The following is a 15,918-nucleotide window of genomic DNA, read 5'->3' on the forward strand; positions in this document are numbered from 1 at the left end:
CTCCTTTTTTGTTCCTTGCCCCTCAGTGTTTAGCACTGTGTTGGGCATACAGTAAATGTTTAATAAATACTTGGGGAAACATGTCTCCTATAGACCCTTTCTCTCCTCTGACTCTTATCACCCCTCTAGGGCAGTCCCTCATCACCTCAGGCCTGGACTATTGCTATAACCTACTGGAGGGTCTGCCTGTTCTAAGTCTCTCCCCACTCCAATCCATCTTCCATTCAGCCACTAAAGGAATCCTTCTAAAACGCAGGTCTGGCCGTTACTACCCTTCTCAAGAAGCTCCAGTGTGACTAATTACAGAAATGCAAATTAAAACAATTCTCAGATACCTCCTCACACCTTTCAGATCAGCTACCATGACAGAAAAGGAAAATAACAAATGATATGCATCATCCCAGTTTTTCTAAAAGCATCCTTACAGCACTGAAGTATTCCATCACAGTCATGTACCAAAACTTGTTCAGCCATTCCCCAGTTGATGGGTATCCCCTCCATTTCCTTCTTTGCCACCACAAAAAGAGCTGCAATAAATAGTTCTCTACATACAGGGCCTTTTCCTTTGCTCTTTTTTGGGATACAGACCTAGCAGTGGTATTGCTGGATCAGAGGGAATGCGCAGTCTTCTAGCTCTCTGGGCATAGTTCCAGGGTCTCCTCCAGAATTAACAGGGAGTATTCAATGTACCTTCCTTCTCTCCAGCTCTCAGTTTCCACATGTCTATTCTAATGTCCCATCCTGGCCTGATTTTCTGTGTCCTAGGGTCCCTTCCAACTCTCAGTCCTATGATCTTATGGATCACAAGAACTAGGTAACCCTCACCCCAGTTCCTGGAATTTCCTCCCCCCACATTTCTTCCTTTTTCTTTCTCGTCTGCAGTGAAGGCTGTAACACTAAAGTGAGAGGGAACTTCTAGGGAACAGAGTCCATTCAGACTCTTCTATCCAAAGTCCTTCCCCTAACCTGCCTTAATGTCCCTCCAAATCTGGGGCAAGGTCCAGGGAATGCAGGAAGGAGCTGAGAGTGCTTCACTCGGATTCCAAATGGAGGCCAGACTGAGACCTTTGTTAAACGTCCCTAAGGCTTTGCCCCCCTGCAGCCACAGACCCTCCTCATTATTGTTTTCTGGAAGGTGGAAGAGGGTTAGGGGCATTCAGAGAGAGCGGGGGAAATTCCCAATGCCAAAGTTAGTGAGGGTCTCTGGAATTGCTAGCTGGTCCAGCTCAGTTCTATGTAAGGAGCCCTTTTCTAAAAAAAATTGTCAACTTTTTAACATTTATTTTTCACATTGAGTTCCAAATTCTCTTCCTATCTCCAGTCCCTTTCCCAGCCTTTGAGAAGGGAAGCAATATGACACCCATTATGCTTGTAGAGGCAAAAACATTTCCATATTAGCTAAAAAAGAAAAAGCAAAAGAAATAAAGAAAATGACAAAAACAAACAAACCCAACCCAACCCTATGCTTCAATCTGTAGTCAGAGTTTGTTAGTTCTCTCTCTGGAAGTGAATAGCATTTTTCTCAAGATGATTTCTTTGAAGTTGCTGGGGACATTGTATCGATCAGAGTAGCTAAGTCTGTCCCAGTTGGTCGTGGTTACAATGTTGCAGTTAGTGTACAGTGTTTTCCTGGCTCTGCTCACTTCACTCACTCTGTTCAGATAAGTCTTCCCAAGGTGTCCTGGGAAAACTCTGGAACAGGATTGCCCTGACACCCTAATCGAGTTCCTTAAAGGTCGAATAACTTTACTCCACACCCCTTCAGTTTTCAGATGAGGAAACTTTGAGGCTCAAAGAATCACAGGATTAAAGAAAGATAGCTTTCAAAAGGGTCTTGGGATCAGTTGGTCCTGGTCCACCTCTCCTTATTTTAGAAACTGTAGGGGAGCAGGCCTGACAGCCGGGGCCAGGTCTGAGGTGGAGGGATCTGTAGGGTCCCTAAGTTCCTACCGGCCCCCGGGCCAGGGCAGCTGGGGGAGGCGGGGACAGGGGCGGGGACAAGGAGGGCGGGCCAGACCCTGCGGGGCCAGACCCTGCCAGGCAAGGAGGTTAAAGGCTGGGACTCAGCCTCCTTGCACAACCAGCTAGTCGATACTCAGTTCTCAGCTCCGCCAACTCCAGCAACCCAGGCATAATGGATTGGGTTCCTTTGGCATCTCTGCTGCTCCTCCTGCTCCTGGTGCCCGGAGTACCCAGCGTGCCCAGCCAGGCCGGGAGTCGCGGTTACCCTCAACTCCACCGAAAATCCCAATTTACGAAGCCTGTCTGTACTCAGCCAGTCTACAATTGGTGCTCCTCCTGGGAAAATTCCCGAATCTGCGAGGTAATGGGTCGGGGGCAGAACTGCTGACTGGACGACTGGGAACACAGCCGGGGCTGGAGCACGGGAATGGGGTCAGATCCTGAGCTCTTTTTCCGGAAGCCAGGAAGGTACCTGGCAGGGCACAAGCAGACAGGGGAGTGTCCCGAGGCGGCGGGCCCCTGAGACATCTGGTTCTCCTCCACCCTGGGACCGCGCCAGACACTCGATGAGCTAGAAGCCAGCTACATCAACCCGCCAGTGTCCGGGCCAGGGGCAAAGGGAATAGGAGCTGGGTCCCTGAGCACCGGATAGGCAGACAGCTCCCTGGGGAACCCGGCAAGAAAGAGAGAGCATCATCTAGGTGTTAGACACAGGGGCATAGAAGCAGGGACCTGGACAAAGAAACCAGCAGGGCAAAGGGTGAAAAGTCCCAGAGCCTAGGGGGTAGCCTGGGACGGGTGGGGCTTCCTGGGTTTCTAAGTGACCCCACAGCCTTTTTTTTCCTGCTGCTTCACCTAGCAACTTAGAGAAGACTTAATTTAGGTTTGACTTGAGGGTGGAGGTATCCATGGGAGACTCACCTAAAGATGGGACTATCCTTACCCCTGTGTGGGGTCACTGGGCAGCCAGGTGTCTCTAGAGGCTCCTTCCTAGGGACTTGAAAGCTGGAAAGAGGGCTGGAGAGGAGAAAAGGGTTGAAGGGAAGTAAAAGGTGCTGCCAGTTGAATGGGTCAGGATTTGCTCAGAGACCTCATGACAGTCACATGGTAACTCACCTGGAGCTGATTCCTCAATGGTTTCAGAGGCTGGGGCAAGAGAAGTAGGTAGTTGTCTCCAGTCAGTGGCCATAAGGGACCTTCTCTATTCTGAAGAATAGGAGAGCCGAGGGTTCTTAGAACATAGAGCTGGAAGAGGGCTGCAGGCATCTATTGTTACAGTGACAGGGCCAGAAACTGGTGGGGAGAATGCCTGTGCCAGAAGGACCCTCCAGATCATCAGGTGTCACTGTTCTCACCTGGCAGATTGGGAAACAGGTCAAAGTTCCTTTCTGCCAGACCATCAGCTGGCCAGTATTTATTAAGTGCCTAGCATGTGCCAGATCCTGCTAGGGCCTGGCTAAAATACCAAAGGGAGAACATCCCAAAGGACTCTCTCCATGAAGGACTAGCTCCATGAAGGAGCTGCCATTGGACTGGGAGGATAGAACATGCCCACTGCACACAAGTCAGTCTGGGTCAGCATCAGATGTCTGCATTCATTGGCATAGGAAAGTTTCTGATGAGCAGTCTCCCTCTACCAGGGAAAGTTGGCACTTTCTCTACAACTTACAATCTTAGAGAATATCTCAGGCTAAATGTCTGAGGCTAAGTGACTTGCCCAAGACTACTTAGACACTGTGTGCTTAGGACAGCACTTGAACCCAAGTATTCTTGGCTTCATGGCAGCTTTTGCATGTAGATAAGACAGAATATGTATGTATGTGTCTATAGGTATATAAAATGCGTGTATGTGCATGCATGTCTATACGAATATATCTGGAATATATAATAATATTGATGGGGGCAGGACATCAGCAAAGAGATCTCTTGAAGGAGTTGTCACTGAGCTGAACCCTAAAGAAAGCTAGGTGTTCCAAGACAGAGGTAGGGAGGTAGAATATTCCAGGCATCAAGGGCAGGCTGTGCAAAGACCTGGAGGTGGGAGATGGGGGTCTCATGTTCTAGGAACAGTAATAGGTTGAAGAATAGAATGAGTGATAGGGAGTAATGCGTAATGAGTTTGGAAAGACAGGCTATGTAGCCAGTCTGATGGGCATTGAGTGCCAAAGGAGTTTGTATTTTTTTTGTAACATCAGAGGAGGGCCACTGCCTGTGAAACTTCTTAAGGACAGGAAATCACTGTGGCAGCTGTGTGGAGGATGGATTGCAGAGGCTGGAGGAAGGGGATCCAATCAGACCCTGCAATATTCCATGCAAGGGACACTATGGGGGGGGACGGACTCAGCTGCTGTTGGCTCTCAGGGTCCCATCATGCCATAATTGGTGAAGAGTGAGGAGGAGGAAGGTAAGGTGAAGCTTGGCCTCAGGAGCGTACCACACTGACTGTATTCACCTGTCCACCACTAAACTGCCCTGACCTGCCCTCTGCAGACAGACAAGGAGTGTTCTGCCCTATGGAGAACTTTGGATGTCCCTCCTGTCTCTGTGAAACTCTTCTACGAGGCACTATGTCCTGGCTGCCGGTCCTTCCTGTCAATGATGCTTTTCCCTACCTGGGTGTTGCTGGGTGATAACGTCATGAACGTCACTCTTGTGCCTTTTGGCAATGCTAAGGTGAGCCATCCAACTCAGGTTTGGGGTGGGAGTGACAATGGTGGGGAGTCAGGAACCTTCTGCCTTCCCCTTCACATCTTGGTGTGTGTGTGTGTGTGTGTGTGTGTGTGTGTGTGTGTGTGTGTGTGTGTGTGTGTATTTCAGGAGACAGAAGTGAATGGGACCTGGGAGTTTACCTGTCAGCATGGGGAGCTGGAGTGTGAACTCAACATGGTTCAGGTAAAGACTCTTCTGCCCTAAACCTCTCCTGGAGGTGTTGTGTGACTGTGGGCAGTCCACTTAACCTCTGGGCTTCCTTTTGCTCTCCTGGTGCATGAGGGGGAGGCAGGGTGTGAAGTATTTCACCAGGGAAAGAGGATTCTGGCTTTCTGCCCCTCAGTCTTATTCTCTGTTCCTACAGACCTGTGTGTTGTACCTCCTTGGGAGAGAGTTTCCTAATGCCTTTGCTGTAGTCAACTGTATGATGTCAGCTGCTGATCAAGAGAACTCACTGGAGCCTGTAAGTGTCTGCCTGGTGGAACAGGAGGGAAAGAGAAGGGAAAAGAGGAGATCCCTTCCAGTTACCCCTTTGTCTCTGCCCTGGGGCTACAGCTGGACAGCTGGCTCCCTGAGCCTAGAGGCAGCACTTCATTGTCCTGGGATCACCTCAAGGACATTAAGAACTTGTGTGAGGTAGCAGTAGTGACTGTAAGACCTTGGAAAAGTGACTGCTGTTGCTCTGAGCCTTTATTTCCTCCATGAGTAGAGTGGGGATAGCGGGAAGGTTGTTGCTAGGATGAAGTGAAATTCACAGCTAAGGCAAGTGCCAAGACCAGTATGGGGTATTAGTAATAGAAGTGATGGAAGGCATTTTAATAGTATTAAGTACTATTATTATTTTAATTTTATAATCATTTAGGTATTGTTTATATTAATTATATATTATATTAATATATAAATTTGATTATAATTATTAAAAATAAATGCTATTAGTTTCCAGAATGTTCCACATGACTGTGCTTGTGAGAATAGTAGTGAAATCATGGTTTAGAAGCAGTGGTTGAGCAGCAGAAATCCCCATCCAGACCAAACTACTCATCCTCAAAGTATGAAAGCAAGGACCTAATCCTTGGGGCTTAGCCTCACTAGGTGCCCCACCTCCTGGACCCACTGCCATACTTCTTCCTTTTGTGAGGTTGGGTTTCCTGTTGTCTTAGATGGGTAGAACATTAATGGATGGCCCATAAGTAAAGACAAGCACTTCCCTTACCAACCAGGCCAACGTGAGGGGGCTTCCTGGAGAGCAGTACTTGCTCAAATCTCCTCCAGAGGCTTCTTCCAGTGAATGCAATCCCTCTAATAGTGTCTGTGTTCTTTGGGGACCCAAAGGGCAAGATTTCAGGAGATGAATTTTGAAGGCTGGGTAACACTCCTTTAGAATGGGGGTGAATTCCTTGGAGGCAGAGACCATGTCTCTTTGCCCTTCATTCTGTCCCCAGTGCCTTGCACCCAGTAATTGCTTAACAAATGTTTGTTGACTAATTGAGACTAGTCCAGGGAAGTGGTAATTATCAAGATTTGTTCCCTCTTAATGGATTCATCTTGTGGGTATTCCCCCTGCCCACTGTGGGGACCGGAGGTGGTGCTCCTTCTGTGTCTTCTCATTCCATGGGGTTCTTGTCCATGTCCTTTCATAGCTTCTCATTGGAGGATCCATGCAAAACATTAGAGTCTTTGCAAATTTCATAGCCCCTAGTGCCACACTCACACTTTCCATCTTCATCCCACACTGTTGCCAGTCCTATATCCACTTATCTTGAGACAGTCCTAGTTGGACCGCTTTCTGCATAGGCTGCAGCCTGCATCTGCTCACTAGGTTTTTCTCCCATCATCCTTTGAGTCATCTGCAATTGTTACCCTTGGGGGCAGCTGCCTAAGTTTTTCATCAGTATAAGGAATGCTTGGTATGGAAGTGGATTTCCAGGTACCTGGGGCTTAGTCTTAGAGAGTTTCATGAGGAAGTTTGGTGACTTGCCCAGGGTCACACCAGAACCCAGGTCTCTCTGTATCTCAGAGCGGCTCTACTGGGTCATACTTCACCCAGAGAATTGTGGTATTCAAAAGAAGGGCATTCTTTGATGGCAGGGATGAATTTAAGTCACCCACCATCTACTGAATGGCAGCTATGTGCCTAGAATTGTGGTATACACCTGGGAATACAAAGACAAAATGAAAGCGAGGCCCTTCTCTGGCATTTCCCTAGAGAGCCTCATGGAACAGACAAGAATTAGGATGACTAAGAAGGGTAATAAACACTTTCGTTTTTGACAAATTATCATTGCTCACACCAGCTCAGAGGGGTAGGTTGTGTAGAAATCCTGTTGACACATTATTTTTTTAACTGAATCATCTTTTTTTTTAACATTTTTATTTGAAGTTTTAAATTCCAAATTCTATCCTTCCATCTCTACCTTTCCTCTGCCCTCCCTGAGATGGTAAGCAATCAGATATAAATTATATATGTGCAGTTATGTAAAACATTTCCATATTAGTCCTTTTGTACAAGAAGACTCAAATAAAAGGAAAAAAATGAAAGTAAAAAATTGCATGCTTCAGTCTGTATTGAGACAGTATCAGTTCTTTCTCTGGAAGTGGATAGTCCTTTGGGATTATCTTGGATTTTTGTATTGCTAAGAATAGATAAATCATTCACAGTTCTTCATCGAATAATATTGCTGTTAAATGTTCTCCTGGTTCTGTTCATTTCATTATGCATCAGTTCATGTAAGTCTTTCCAGGTTTTTCTGAAATCCTCCTGCTCATCATTTCCTATAGCACAATAATATTCCATTTACAATCATATACCACAGCTTGTTTTGCCATTATCCCCAACTGATGGGAAACCCTCTGTGAATCATCATTTTAATGAACAGAAATTTATCTTCCTTATCTCATACCTATGGTTCCCTCAACCACACCTGGTAAAAACAATATTACCTAACTGATAAATGGTCAAAGGGCATGAACATGCAGTTTTTAGACAAAGAAAGCAAAGCTATTTTTAGGTACATGAAGAAGTGCTCTAAGTCACTTCTGATTAGAGAAATGCAAATTAAAACAACTCTAAGGCACTACTTCACACCTAATAGGACAAAAAAGGAAAACAATAAATGTTGCAGAGGATGTCGGAATATTGGGATATTAAAGCATTGTTAGTGGAGTTGTGAAGTGATTCAACCATTGTGGAGAACAATTTGGGGAATGGCAGAAAGATGTAGTATATGAATGTAATGGAACATTATTATGCAATAAGAAATGATGAACAGGCAGATTTGAGAAAATCCTGAAAAGACTTGTACAAACTGATGCAAAGTAAAATAAGCGGAACCAGGAAAACATCTTACACAGTATCAGCAACACTGTGTGATGGTCAATTATGAATGACTCAGCTCTTCTCAGCCACACAGTGGTCTAAGACAAGGACAAAGGACTCAGAAGGAAAATGCTGTCTGCATCCAGCAGACTGATGGACTCTGCAGACTGAAGCATATTTTTTCACTTATTCTTTTTTGTTTTTTTCCTTTCAATCTCTCTCTTCTTTCAATACTGTTACCAAGGGGGAAATATTTTACATGATACCACATGTATAACCTGTATCAAACTGCCTATCATTTTTGGAAGAAGGGATGGAAAGGGGTGGGGGAGAAAATTTTGGAACTCACAATTTTGTAAAAATGAATGCTAAAAATTGTCTTGACATGTGATTGGGAAAAAATAATATTTAAAAAAACAACAACAACCCTGGAACAAATATACAGAGTTAAGCAAAAGAAATTCCTGCATTGGCCATGTCCAAAAAAGTGTCTCTCTCTACCTCTTGAGTTCATCCACTCTCAGGTAGGAGGTAGTCAACATTCCTCTTCATCCTCAGTCCTCTAGAATCAGGAGACTGTTTTTACAGTTGGGATAACAGAAGCTGAGAAAAATGAAGGGATTTGTGGGCCACTGAGCAGCTTCCCCACATTCTACGTATACACGTTGCCCCCCAAAGCAACGACTTAGCTCAGGGAAGGTCAGTTCTTCTGGAATTTCAGTGATAAGTGGCACGTCAGAGATTTGGAGACAGAAAAAGGGATGGTCTCTGGGGGCTTGGGTCAGACAATCCTGGCTTTTCTTCCTCTGGTGTTCTCTCATGCATGGGAGCTGAAATTCCACTCCAGCTGGAGGCTTGTGTAAGAGAAAGAGGGATGGGTTTGGACACCCAAACCCAGCCTGATAACTACTAAGAGAGGGAAAGGGAGGACCCAATAGAAAAGATTTGTCCCATTTTCAGGGCAAAGGCCTCCTGGGTGTTTTACTCCCTTCTCTCTTCACCCCACTGCCTCAGTGGAAGAAATAAGTTTGGCCCAGTTGCTCTGGGGGCTGAAGAAAGATAGGGTAATACTAATGGGCTTAGGTTCCCCTCCAAATAATAATTCCTTCACTTCTTTGCAGTGTCTAAAGATCTATGTTCCTGATATTTCTGTGGATGACATCATGAAATGTGTGACAGGACCTCAAGGCAAAAAGCTGATGCATGAAAACGCCATGATGACAAATCATCTTTCCCCTCCACATACCTACACACCTTGGATTCTGGTTGAAGAAGTAAGAGCTGTACCCTCTCCCCAACTCACCTGCTGCCTTCTGTTAACTTGGCCTAGTCTTCTCCACCAGGCTCTCACCTCCCACCCCAGCCCACTAAACACCCAATAAGGAATGGACCACAATATCCTCCTCCTGAAATCACAAGGGTTTTTTATCAAGGTCTTGTGGGTACCTAACATTGCCTAGACATAGAAGCTCAGGAGAATGGAGGGAGAAAAGGTAGAGCTGAATGTGAGGAGCCAATGCGCAGAGGACCAGGGTTCAGAGCCTGTTTGAACACCTGTTTCTGTGACCCAGGGCTAGCCCCTTTATCCCTCTGTGCCTGTTTCCTCACCTGTAAAATAAAGGGGATATTGGCCTGAATTCCTTCACAGGGTGGCTGAGAGAGAAATGGGCTTGAAGTGGGAGTTGTTTTTATCTAGTCTCATTTTATAGATGAGTTATTTCATAGAAGTTAAGTGAGTTGCTCTAGTCCCCAGGGAGTAAAGAGCAGAGCCCAGAGGTCTGCCTGGATCCTTGACTCCAAATCACCCACTCTGTGCTACTGATCTTGCCCACTCTAGCATTCACTGGCCATATGACTTGGAGTAAGCCCCTCCCACATTCTGAGCCTCCATTTAGGCCTTAATCATCCCACTCAGTCTTCTCAGAGGTTATAGTTAGGGTTAGTTTCCCAGCTCTTCAGGATTAGGCATTTTCCATTTATCCTATTTTCTCCTGACAACATCCTTTTTTTTTTTTTTGAGTAGAGCCACTTAGAGAATCCAGTTGAACTCTTAGACACTGTGTGTCATCTATACCAGGTGAGTTGCCATACCTCATTTAGAAACAAGATGAAAGGGGAATCCCTGCAACTGGTCGGGTCCTTCATTCAAGAGGGCCAGTGGTGGTGCTAGAGAGTTGGCTGGACTGAGGGTGCTGGTGGTTTCATCTTGGGCTCAGGCTCCAGAACCACATTTCCCCAGCAGGATGAGGAGGAGGAGGAGGGGACAAAGGTGAATTGGGACCTAAGAATAACAGTGTCAATATGTTTTTTAGGGGGAGGTGCCTGATATCTGCAAAAGGAATACCTTTCCCATCATAAGATGAATCTTCTTGCAGTGAACCTGCAGTGATCTTAGGTGCATTAATGCAGGCCTGGTACACTACCAGTCATATCTATCGGGAGGCACCTGGTTGGGCTGAGAGGGACCAAGTCCCCAAGAGCAGCCCAGAGTTTGATGTATCTGAGTACCTGGATCTTTTTATATTTTCCTGACAGGCTCAGGAAATCTTATCCTCTCCTGAGTTTTCTTTAAATAAAAACCTATTTTGAGAAACATGAAGAGTTTTTTGTTATTGTTTTTTAAAAATTACAACTTTTTTTTCTTCATTACTAAATTGTTTGTTCATTTGTTTTAAACAAGTAGGCTGGAGGGCCTAGGTCCTGCCAACCTCTGACATTCTATGTTCCAAGGTTCCTTCCAGAAATGACATTGTGTTTGAAAGTCTTTCCTAGCCTTGGCATTCTATAGGCCAAGTTCTCTTTTAGCCTGGACCATGTCCTACATTCTCTTCTAGCTGCCTTTCTCTTCTCTACACTTGGTGGTCTTTCCCAGAAATGACATTCTCGACAGCCTTGGCAGTCAAGTTCTATAGTCTCTTCTCAGAAATACATCCTCATCAGTTCCCATTTATATGACACTTTACTTGTTACAATCTTTTTTTAAAATTTTTCTTACACATACCAGAATGTGTGCTCAAATATTTGGGATGTGTCCTGGAGATAAACCCAGACACATACCAGAGTGGGTGCTCAAACATTTGGGATGTGTCCTGGAGATAAACCCAGACACATGGACTAAGTACACAACAATTAAATTCTGTGATTGAGTATTGGGTTACTTGGGCCCCACCCTCTGCTGGGATCTGGGAAAACAGGTCAGGGACCATTCCATTAATAGCAATCTCTGAAAATCACTTCTGGAGAATGGACTGGAGTGCATAGACACTTGAGGCAGGCAGACTACCTCCCCTATCCCTTCCCCCCTTCAGGCTATTGCACTAGTCCAGGTATGAGGTGATAAAGGTCTGTACTAGAGGGGTGTCAGTGTCAGAGGGGAGAAAGGGGCTTATTGGAAAGACCTTAGGAAGGTGAACCTGACAGTCTTCGACAATAGTTTGGATATGGAGGTGAGAAAGATTGAGAAGTGCTTAATGACTCCTAGTTTGAGGGAACTGGAGTCTGGTGTTGCTCTGTACAGTAATGGAGAAAGATGGGGGGGAGGGAGGCGGGGGTGTTGAGTGTTTAGGAGAAAGATAATGAGTTCATTTTGGGGCCTCAATTTAAGATATCTACAGGGACATCCAATTTGAGATGTGGAATGGTCATTGGGAAATGAGACTGGAGGTCTGCAGAGAAGTTAGGTCTAGATAAAGAGATCTGAGAATCACTGGCACAGACAATAACGAATTCAAGGGAGCTGATGAGGTCATGAAGAGTAGAATTGAAGGAGAAATGGTCTCAGGACAGAGCCGGGCGGGACATTTAAATTTAGTGGGTGTAACCTGGATATAGTCTGCACAAACAGACTGAAGCGCTGACAAACTTACAGGGGAGCTGGGAGGCAGCAGACCTTTTTAAGGACTCCAGCTCAGGGATTTACCTTGAGACCAAAACTACAATTTCAGAAGACTCATGAAACACTCTAGCCAACTCCAGATAGACTATGGACTCAGAGGGGAGGCTCCTATTTTCTCCTTTCTTGCTTTTTCCTTTTTTTGGGGGGGGGGGGCTGGGGGCTGACCATGGACAACGGATAAAGTTGTTTTGCAAATTTCTAATGGGAAGGAGGAAGTAAGCATTTATATAGGGTGTACCATGTAACAGGCCCTGTATCACAATAACCCTGGGGCGTAGGTGGGCCTCATCTCTATTTTACAGATGGGGAAACCGAGGCTAACAGAGGAAGCGACTTACCCAGGGTCACCGAGCTAGGAAGTGTCGGGGGCTGGATCCGACCTCGCTTCTTCCTGCTCGCCCAGGCCTCTGTGAACAATGGCAGCCCTTAGCCGGTCTTAAGGGGGGGAGGGGTGCTGCTGTTTTTTAATGTGTTTTAAGGAACTGAAAATAAAATAAAACTGAATTTAAAAAAAGTCTGCGAGGACAAGCCGCAAACTGTTCGGAAAACTGCAAGGAGTCACGCATAAGAGCTGAGTCTGAGCCTGCGCAGTTCCCACTTCCGCCTCGGGAGTCGCCAGGGCCTTGTGACCGGAGGCGGATCGGACGCCTGGTGACGTCAGCGCGCAGCCGGGCCGTCGCCGGAAGCGTGAGGACGTAGGCGACGGCGCCGGCCTTATCAGTGTCCGGCTCGAGCTTCCGGTTTTTCCGGCGGCTCCGGGGCCCGCGGTGGCCTAGCCCGGGCGGCGAGTAGTCGTGGGCCTGTTGGCTGCGTGGCGCCCGCTGTTCCGGGATCAGCTCCTGCTGGTCAGCAACACTCGGGGCTGCGGGACGCTGACGGCAGCGGGGGACGGGGTGCGCCAGGCCTGGGAGCCAAGGCTGGCCGAGGACGCCTCCGGGCCGCCACGACCGATCGACCTGCGCCGCACTGGTGAGGCTCACCCCGTGGCCCCGACCTCTGACCCGGGGGACGAGGGACCTGAGCCCACGCGACCCCTGAACCGGGGTAACCCCGACGCCCCCCCCCCCGTCCACGTACCCCCATAGACCACTGAAACACACCCACCTCCGACCCCCGGACACTGGCCCACCCCTGCACGGCAGCAGCCGCTGACCCAGCTGATCATTTATTATGAGGGGAGTGGGTTTGGGAGCATATCAGCAGAGGGATGTAAAACAAGGAAAAGGACAGCAGTTTTTTTTTACAAGAATGGAAAGCTAGAGGGACCTCAGCTTATAGAAGGCTGTGGATTTTCCATTTGTCCTGAGGCTTTGTGAATAGAGGAGTCCTATGGCCATATTGATTCGCTGCGAGAATCATTGATTAAGCACCTGCTGTGTGCAAAGCCAGAACTGTGAGTAAGGAAGATTAGTCTGACAACAGATGAAGGATGAAAGGGGTGAAGAGAGACAGGGCAAAGGTCTTGTAGAAATAAAAATAATAGCATTTACGTTGCACTTTAAGGCCTGTGAAATGCTTTCTAAATTATCTCATTTGATCTTCACCACACCCCTGGGATGTAGGTGCTATCATGATCCTCATTTTATAGATGAGGAAACTGAGGCAGACAGCAGTTGAGTGCCTCTTTCTCTAAGGAAGTGTCAGAACTCTGATGTTCCTGACTCCAGGTCCAGGGCTGTACCCACTGAGCCACCCAGCTGCCTCTGCTCCCAGTGGAGCAGAGGGTTTTTGTAGGGAGGCAGGAGAAGATTAGGTCAGGGCCTGTGGTGCCAGGGAGAGCTGGGACTTTCCCTCTTCCTTATAGGAAGGCACTGAAGATGTGTGCTGAGAGGGATGCTCAGGAGGGTAAGGCTGGCTGCCTGTGTGGAAGAAGAGGAGGTGGGGAGCCTGTTAGAGCTGCAAACACTTTTAAATAGCTCTTCTTTCCTGGCTGTCTCCTGCCTTGCAAGGAAAGTCCAAACCCTTCAGTTTGGCATTCAAACCGGACTTCCTGATTCCCAGTCCAGAACTCTGTATGCTGTCCCCCAGGTACCTCTGGGACAACCACCTGGAGCTGTCCAGCTCCAGCAGGACTGGATTTCCAGGGAAAGGTTGGAGCTGAAGAGGTAGATCTGTAGTGGTGGTGAATGTCCAGAGAGTAGATGGGATCTCAGGATGGAATCTAGTGAGAAAAGAGCAAAGGACTCTGTTTTGAGCATTGGAGAATATTCTAGTTTGGAGAAGAATCAGAGTTGTAGAAAGATGGGGGCAGGAGGGAAGGCACTGTTTCTGGACTCTTTTAGCCTATGCTGCCTTTCAGGGACCCTAAGGGACATCAAGAGCCTGCCAGGAGTGTATTCTCTCTGACCAGTTTGTGCTCTGTACGTCTGTGGGTTTGGGTTCCTTTGAGCCATTGCCAAAGGGAAGAAATTGACTGGAGAATGTGAGCCTGTGCATGGTGACAGTTGCCAGCAGTTCCTGCTCCTAGAGTGGAGCTTGAGGCTGGGGAATCATGAGAGCTCAGGAGTTCTGAGCTGCAGCAGAGCTGGAGTCCACTGGGTGGCCATACTAAGTGTGGCACCTCTCTATGGGCAGTGTGGCCCCTGTGGGTGCAGGCCCTAAGGCTGCCTATGGATGGTCTAACCAGCCCAGGCCAGAAATGGAGCAGGTCATGGTTTCTGGGTCCAATAGCAACAGCTTGAGCAAGATAGACTCGGAGAGAAACAGAGAGACAGTGTTTCCAGATAAAACCTCTGGGCTTCCACGTGATCCCATGGAGGCAGCTCTGGGGCTTCTGAGAAACTGGGGCTACCAAGAGGTTCAAGGAGGGTATTATGCAGCTGTTCATGTGAAGGGACTGTGACCAGAAAGGTAATCTGGATAATCCTGTATGAGGCTCAGTGGAAGGCTGAAGACTGAGACAAAGTTGGGAAATCATTCCAGAGAGCAGCTTCAGCTGGGTGGTGGGGATGGCAGCCATCTTCTCTGGCCTTCCATGGAGACTAGGGAAATCTATTCCTTTTCTTCTCCTCAACACCAGCTCTGTTTGGGAGCATTAGAAAGATTACTCTGCTGGGCTAGGATCCATGGTTTCATTTGGATTGGAACTCCCAGGGGAAGACACTCCTGCCAGTGCCACTTGGTTCCTGCTCTGCCACTTAAAGGGCTGAAAAGAGCTGTTGGAAGTGCTAAGAGGGGAGCCAAGATTACAGCCAGTATGGGTCAGTTCTTCCTGTCTTTGAGGCCAGATCTCCATCCACTGGGTTATGCTACTCCCTGGGCTTGATCCAGGTGCCTTTTCATTCATTCAGAGTTTTCAATAAATTTTAGTCCTTGTCCTCCAGAACCCAAGGGCAACAGACACAAGCACAGATAACTGGAATTCAGTAACAAGAAGAAGCATTTCTTATGTGCTTCCTATAGACCAAGCAGGGTTCTCAGCACAGAGGATCCAAATCCTAGTAAAAAGGAAAGACAGCCCCTGCCCTCAAGGAGTTTCCATTCTAAGGAGGGAAATGCCAACCAAGGAGTTGAAAAAAGAGGAGGAAGAAAGGATGTTACCCAGGTAGGTGAGTCTGGGAGAGGTGGACCCTTCCTCAAAATGGACATGCCAGGGAGAACTGACCAATGGGAGAAGGGGGTCGAAGGGGTGAAAGGGTATTCCAGAACAAGAAGGCCAGAATAGAAGAGATCACCTCCAGGGGGATAGGGCAGCTGAAGAATGGTGTCAAATCTGGAAGAGCCACATGCTTTTCAGAGACATGATCTGAGGAGAAGGGAGGGTAGAAGGTGTGAGCCATGGGAAGGGATGAGATGACCCAAGGGGAGAAGGAAAAGGTAGAAGAGAATAGAGCAGACAACCAAACCTTGAGTGACTCCCACATTATGGGGCAGGAGGAGGTGACTGGAACGAAGAAGAGGAGCTACAGGAGAAGCAGTTCAGGAGAAGAAAGACCCCAAAGTCTGGGGACTGCCAGTCTTAGTCCTCAGAGCTCAGAGCTCTGGATGAGAAACAGCTTTCTGGGCCAGAGAGGAAGAGCAGAACCTTCTAGGCTTC

The 15,918-nt window shown here is 47.4% G+C and overlaps 2 protein-coding genes and 1 long non-coding RNA gene across 4 annotated transcripts in view; 2 read left to right on the top strand and 1 right to left on the bottom strand.

The window, feature by feature from the left end:
• Nucleotides 1–2,031: 2,031 nt before the first annotated feature.
• On the top strand, nucleotides 2,032–10,586 carry LOC118850197 (gamma-interferon-inducible lysosomal thiol reductase-like). The gene is made up of 7 exons (XM_036759427.1): nucleotides 2,032–2,323; nucleotides 4,453–4,635; nucleotides 4,780–4,854; nucleotides 5,036–5,134; nucleotides 9,109–9,261; nucleotides 10,011–10,064; nucleotides 10,300–10,586. The coding sequence occupies exons 1-7, from the start codon at nucleotides 2,135–2,137 to the stop codon at nucleotides 10,348–10,350; spliced, it is 804 nt and encodes a 267-aa protein (XP_036615322.1). The 5' UTR covers nucleotides 2,032–2,134; the 3' UTR covers nucleotides 10,351–10,586.
• Nucleotides 2,317–3,248, bottom strand: LOC118850203. The gene is made up of 3 exons (XR_005010458.1): nucleotides 3,079–3,248; nucleotides 2,884–2,979; nucleotides 2,317–2,434 (listed from the first exon to the last, which is right to left on the bottom strand). It is a non-coding gene; the product is annotated as an uncharacterized LOC118850203 (long non-coding RNA).
• A 2,030-nt stretch (nucleotides 10,587–12,616) lies between the features above and the next one.
• The window catches only part of LOC118850210 (gamma-interferon-inducible lysosomal thiol reductase-like), a 36,318-nt gene continuing 33,016 nt past the window's right edge, over nucleotides 12,617–15,918 (top strand). For both annotated transcript variants that reach the window (XM_036759446.1, XM_036759455.1), the window contains exon 1: nucleotides 12,617–12,851. The gene's annotated coding sequence lies outside the window, so the exon portion shown is untranslated. The remainder of the gene's footprint in view (nucleotides 12,852–15,918) is intronic.

This window comes from Trichosurus vulpecula, chromosome 1, assembly GCF_011100635.1.
Source record: "Trichosurus vulpecula isolate mTriVul1 chromosome 1, mTriVul1.pri, whole genome shotgun sequence".
Classification (NCBI taxonomy): Eukaryota; Metazoa; Chordata; class Mammalia; order Diprotodontia; family Phalangeridae; genus Trichosurus; species Trichosurus vulpecula.

What these genes read in the sequence shown, in the direction of transcription:
- LOC118850197 (XM_036759427.1), top strand. Translation starts at nt 2,135, where the DNA reads ATGGATTGGGTTCCTTTGGCATCTCTGCTGCTCCTCCTGCTCCTGGTG. An exon ending in TGCCTTTTGGCAATGCTAAG is followed by an intron (nt 4,636 to 4,779) that starts GTGAGCCATCCA and finishes TGTGTATTTCAG; the next exon opens with GAGACAGAAGTGAATGGGAC. An exon ending in CTGTGTGTCATCTATACCAG is followed by an intron (nt 10,065 to 10,299) that starts GTGAGTTGCCAT and finishes TATGTTTTTTAG; the next exon opens with GGGGAGGTGCCTGATATCTG.